At 34.5% G+C, this 6649-nt stretch overlaps 1 protein-coding gene across 1 annotated transcript; it reads right to left on the bottom strand.

The window, feature by feature from the left end:
• Positions 1–288: 288 nt before the first annotated feature.
• On the bottom strand, positions 289–1118 carry LOC107948898 (auxin-responsive protein SAUR32). The gene has a single exon (XM_016883561.2). The coding sequence runs from the start codon at positions 775–777 to the stop codon at positions 424–426; it is 354 nt and encodes a 117-aa protein (XP_016739050.1). The 5' UTR covers positions 778–1118; the 3' UTR covers positions 289–423.
• Positions 1119–6649: the final 5531 nt, after the last annotated feature.

The following is a 6649-nucleotide window of genomic DNA, read 5'->3' as shown; positions in this document are numbered from 1 at the left end:
ATCATATGCTTGGAAATTGCGTGGATTGTGGTAGCACAACCTCATGACAGGCAGTCAGTCAAACATGAAATCAAGCCTTCCATTATTTTCATGGAGATGACGAGTCAAGTAAACAAAAATCAATTGTGCTTCTGTTTTTTTCTTTCGTCATAACCCCAGAAAGGTTCCAAGTTCCCACCGTCTCTTGTACGCTTGCAACTTTATATTCCTCCTCAATTTTACACCATATACGTTCACATTAGCATGGAAATGGAGAAAGAACAAAAAGAAACCAAATGAACTTATGTGTAAAGAATAATCCTGTAATTCATTTTCAAATTTCAAAAGTCTCTGCAATTGTAAGGAACGCAAAAGCTACTAGAAAACATAAAAACAAATTTGCATGACCTTTTAAGAATCTAAATCCATTAATTCAATCAAACCCTAAAACAAACACCAGCCATGATGGTGGTGGTGGTGATGGTGGTCTTTATCGATCATCCCTTGAACATTGCGAAACTCCTGGACATGGCAAGGGATGGTGATGGGGCCTTCATGATCGAAACCATACTCTTCCTCCGCTTCCTTCAAGAGCTGCATGAACAAGGGGTGGGTGATATAGATGAGCGGGATCACAAACCTTTGCTGCTCTTGGCCTTGACCCACCAGGACCGCCAGGCACCCCTTTGGGATATCTTTGAGGTCCTTGTTCTCATGATGGTGGAACCCGTGAAGATGAAGGTGCGGCATATGAAGGTGGAAGCTCACGTGCTGCTGCTTGTCTCCTCCAATCCCCATTTTTGAATTTTGATCTTCAGCAAGCAAAACCCCAAAAAGCAAGAAGGCCAAAGATGAAACAAACAGTAATATATAGATAAAGGGGGTTATAAGAGAAGGAGAGAGAAAGGCCAAGGATCAGAAGAAGAAATGGCAAGCTTGAAAAGGGTAAAAGAAGAGTCTGTTAAAGAAGTTGGAAGGTTGCTCATCATAAACTGATAATCATCAATCAAACAAGAAAAGGTGGAGAAGTGAGAGATTGTGGAGAAGTAGAGGTGGGTATTTATAGCCCAGGCCAGAGTTGCTTAGCTTACACACAAATTAAGGCTTTCGGGATGGTAGATTTGACTAGGAATCGGACAAGGCCGAAATGACCGTGTCTCTTGCCAATCCTTATCTTGTTTGTAATATTTATTTTTTATTTTACAGCTGGAATACATTTCTCAGGTCAAAAGGTTTTTTTTTTATATCATAGATGACATAATTATATAAAAAATAAAACCAGAGATTTATTTGATAGAATATATTAATAATAAATATTTATTTCAATATTTTGTTTTAAAAAATTATGGCTTGATTATATACACTTAAGATATATTGTACTATTTACTCAAAAAAAAAATATTGTACTTCACCTTGTTTCACTGAGGACTCAATAAAGTTTCTGTCCTACTAAAGCTTATCATCTTGCTAGAAGTAAAAATCTCGCCATCTATCATCATTTGTCACTTATATGACATGTTGGAAATAAATTACTATAAAACGAAATCGTTAGTATTGACAAGAAATAGTTATTGTATCATAAAAAAAATCATTATCTTAGAAGTAAATCTGTCCTAATTGATGTAATCGTGTAGTGGACATCGCCTCTTAAGGTTAACACAATATTTTAATATTCGTACACTCAAATAAATAAGGTGGAACACAAGTGATATTGCTCTTCTAAAAAAGGAATCGGAAAAACTGAAAAAGGAGCATGTGAGCTGTGGGATAAAAGATTTTTGTTTTCCTTATTGTGTAAGTGGTATTGCTCTTCTCAAAAAGGAAACGAAAAAACTAAAAAAAAGAATAGGTGAGCTGTAGGATAAAAGATTGTTGTTTTCCTTGTAGTGTAAAATGAGGAGAATAATTTACTATTTATGGGATTTTCTAAAGGGGAAAAATGGTAAATACGCAGTAACAAAATATATTTTCAAATTTTCTGTAATAGTTAAAAAATATATTTTTTGAAATGGATTTTCCACAACTAAAAATATTTTGAAAATAATTTAAAAGAAAGAAAAAAAACAAAAAAATTATCCAAAAAGAAACAAGCATTACTTGTCATAGACACGGACACAGACAGGCAGCGACACGCTGTGTGTTGGTTTTTTAGCCTAAGTTACTCAATGAGGGTAAGCAACAATTCTATATTTAAACTCTCTTAGAAACCTTTTCTCAACCAATGTAAGATTACCCATTTTGCATTACCAACATTCCCCTACTAATGCAAAAGAATTGAAACTTTTGTAAACATGAGAAAAGGTAAAATGTGAGAAGAGAAACAGTGAAATTAGTCGGTTAAGCACTTGTATCTTGTGGATTCGAACTAGTACATAGTGAAATTATTGATTCTTTACTTTAACAATTGAACAAATCTTTAATTTGTTAAGATAAGGGTTAACTCATGACACATTACTAATCTCAAATCCAATTGATGTTCTGTGATAGATCAACAAATTTTAGCTAATAGACCTCGGGGCGCTGGTAAGTGCTCTAGAAAGACTGCCCAGCATCTTTTATAAAAGATGGCTAGTTCTTCACACTTACGTAGGTGATTTCATCAAACCTATCTTAATGTAGACTACCCGAATTAGGACTATGAAATCATTAATAGCTTTTATTAAGCTCATCCTTACAAATTTAAATTCAGTGAGTTCATCAAGTTTGTGTCAATAGGACCACCCAAACTTTTGGATATGAACTCATTAGGAGTAAGAAACTCAACCTCACATGTTGGTGAATTCATCAAGTTCGTCTCAATAGGACCGCCCAAACCCTAGGATATGAATTCATTAAGAGTAAGAACTCAACCTTATGCATGTACATCGTTTGCCATAGGGATAAGTAAAATGTACAGTACGAGTCTTTCCATGGTTTCGTTTGACCACATTGAACTTAGAAAACTAAGTTGGGTATCCACCATGAATTCCTCAACTACTGGGCTTAAGAACCATCTCCCTTGATGAATCAAGTACCATTTTCCTACTTAACCATTTGGCTAGTGGATTAGCTAGGTTCCTTTTAGGCCTCACGTATTCCAAGTAAGTACTCCATTCTTTATTAAATGTCTCACAGATTCATGTCTTATTCGAATATACCTATTCTTACCATTCTAAGCTTGGCTCATTGTAACACCCCTTACCCATATCCGTCACCGGAACAGGGTACGAGGTATTAACAAATTATAGTATATACTATTAAACAAAACCCAACAAAAATATGGCGTGCAATTTGATCATTATAACATATGCCACTAATAATACAAACCAACTTCAAAGGCTTCGTACAAAATGATTAGTTTGATACTATAAGTAGTAATTTGAACCTAGACAATTATGACACGTAACAAAATAACTAAGTCTGCTATACATGCCATATTTCAAAATGTTGAGTTCAGATACCAAGAGTATTGATAGTGCGGGCGGATCTTCTATGATCTCTGACTCCTGTGCTAGCTGGATGACACTATAAGACAAAGGAGAGAAAAGAAAGTAAGCTTATAGCTTAGTAAGTAAGTATATAAATAACAAATAAGAAATCTAATATGTTTACAACATAACTCAATTATGTCATATTTTTAATTTTATTGTTTACTCCAATTTGATCAAGCTGTCCCTCCTGCGTCATGATCACTAAATAAATAATAACTCGAGTTACGAAACTCGAAATTCAAATTCGTAAAATTTCCCTGAATCTAGACTCATAAAAATTCTTACTAATTTTTTTCTAGAATTTTTTGGTTCAGCCAATTAGTACAGTTTATTAGTTAAAGTTTCCCCTGTTACACAGCTCAACTGATCTGACCTCTGTTCATTACGAATTGAATTTCTCTTAGTACACAATTCAAATAACCATGAAACCTGTTTCATTTAAAACTAGACTCAATAAGGAATTTAGGAATATAAACTATATTTCTTAATTTATTTTGTACAATTTTTAATGATTTTAAAAATTTGAAATAGAGGATTACATAGTCATCGTGAGCAAGTCTCACACAATTGTAAATATCTCAAAATATAGAATTCCTTTGCTTGCTATGTTTCTTTTATATGAAAATAGACTCATTAAGATTTAATGTCACATCTCATTTAACCTCTAATTAAATTCCTTCTATTTTTGGTGAATTTTAAAAATCACGTCACTGCTACTGTCCAAAACAGTTTTAATGCTAATTTCATTCTTTCACACATTCTTTATACTAACCTCATTTTAACTTACATATATATACCACAAATCATTTTCACCACATTTCATACATCACAAGTGTAGGTCCATGACTACAATGTCACCACAAAACCATCCCGTTGAACAATTCGAATTAATCCTCGATACTTGATGGTTTCAGCACACAGCCCCACCATCATATTTCATTTAATTCGGCTCTCTTGTACACATGGTGAACACTTAGTACCACTCATGCGACCTAGCCGATTTGTCTCGTAGCTCTCTTGTCTACATGCTGTCCTTCACTTGGAATCACGCATGCGACCTAGCTACATTTATCTCTCACGTAGCTCTCTTGTCTACATGGGATACATCCCGTATCACACATGTGACCTAGCTACTATATAGTATCTCGTAGCCTTCTTGTACACATGATGTGCACTCAGCACCATACATGTGACCTAGCTACGCTCCCTCTATTTTATTCGATTTTTTCTGAATGTTCAACCGGGATCTCTCTCTCTATTACTTATTTCCATTCTTTCAATAGTCGATTTATACTTCAACATCAGCTAATATATATAATAGGCTGAAATTTAAAAATTTAAATGAAATTAATGTATTATTTACATACAAACTTACCTCGGTGCAAAATATGGGAATTTTGCAATTTAGTCCAAAACTTTCTCCTTTCCCCGTTCGAGGTCGATTCCACGCCTTTCTTGATCTATAACAACATATTTAGCTCATTTAACACTCAAACTATTTATTTTAATCCAAAAATCACATTATATAAAAATTACATTTTTGCCCCCTAACTTTTACAAAATTACGATTTTGCCCCAAGGCTCAGAAATTTAATTTCAGCCCTTATTCTTATGTTTAATGACCTACTGATCATTTTTCTCTTCTATAGAAATATCAAATTCTCACTCTAACACATAGTTATGAACAATAGGTATTTTTATCGATTATGCCGTTTTGCTCGTTTTCGTTAAAAATCGCTTAGAAAAGATCATTCCCCTAACTTAAAACATTCATATTCTACCATCAAACAACAAAATACATGCCTATCATTCATGGGTAAATTTTTAAACATAAACCCTAACTCGAACTAATGGTAGAAATAAGTAAACCGAGCTACGAGGATTTCAAAAATGTGAAGAACATTAAAAACGGGGCTTGAATTCACTTACTATGAAGCTTGAAAGTTGAAGAAACCCTAGCTATGGAGGAGAGCAATTTTTGGCAGCAACTAATGAAGATGATAACCAATTTTGTGTTATTTTTCCCATTTTATTTCATTTAATATACAAATGACCAAAATGCCCTTACTACTAAACTTTCAAAAAATTCCCTCCATGTCCAACTTTTTTCCATAACTTAAGAATGGGTCAAATTGCTATTTAAGACCTCCTAGTTAATATCCCAAAGATATTTCATACTAAAAGCTTCTAAAACACGATTTTTACAATTTATTCGATTTAGTCCCTAATCTCAACTTAAGCGCGAAATGCACATAATTTCATCACGAAATTTTCATGAAATCATGAAATCATATCATAAACCCCAAAATAATTATAAAAATATTATTTCTATCTCAAATTTATGGTCACAAAACCACTATTCCGATTAGGCCCTAATTTGGGTTGTCACAATTCTCCCCCCTTTAGAGATTTTCGTCCCCGAAAATCTTACTGGTAAAGAGGTTCGGGTATTGTTTCCTCATAGCTTCCTCGAGTTCCCACGTAGCCTCTTCTATCCCATGTCTGTGCCACAATACTTTCACTAAGGCTATACTTTTATTTCTTAACTGTTTAATTTCTCGAGCCAAAATCTTTATTGGTTCCTCCTCATAGGTCATATCCGGTCGAATCTCAATTTCTGTTGGAGAAATCACATGTGAAGGATCAGAACAATAACGTCGCAGCATTGATACATGAAACATGTTATGAATTCTTTCTAACTCTGCCGGTAAGGCCAACCGATATGCCACTGGTCCAATCCTCTCAGTAATCTCGTACGGCCCAATAAAACGTGGACTCAACTTGCCTTTTCGGCTAAATCTCAGAATCTTTTTCCATGGTGACACCTTCAAGAACACTTTATCACCCACCTGAAATTCAATCTCTTTTCTTTTTAAATCTGCATATGACTTTTGTCGATCTGAAGCAGCTTTCAAGCAGTCTTGAATTACTTTTATTTTCTCTTCGGTTTCTTTAACTAGATCAACTCCGTGAATCTGTTTCTCACTAAGTTCGGTCCAATATAAAGGAGTCCGACACTTACGACCATACAAGGCTTCGTACGGTGCCATTTGTATACTTGACTGATAACTGTTATTGTAGGCAAATTCAATCAAAGATAGATATTTCTCCCAACTACCTCCAAATTCTAAGACACAGCATCTAAGCATATCCTCGAGTACCTGGATTACTCTTTCCGACTGACCATCTGTTTGTGGATG

Source organism: Gossypium hirsutum, chromosome A08 (genome assembly GCF_007990345.1).
Source record: "Gossypium hirsutum isolate 1008001.06 chromosome A08, Gossypium_hirsutum_v2.1, whole genome shotgun sequence".
Taxonomy (NCBI): Eukaryota; Viridiplantae; Streptophyta; class Magnoliopsida; order Malvales; family Malvaceae; genus Gossypium; species Gossypium hirsutum.
Note: the sequence above shows the minus strand (reverse complement) of the source record. Positions and strands in the feature narration are given on the sequence as shown.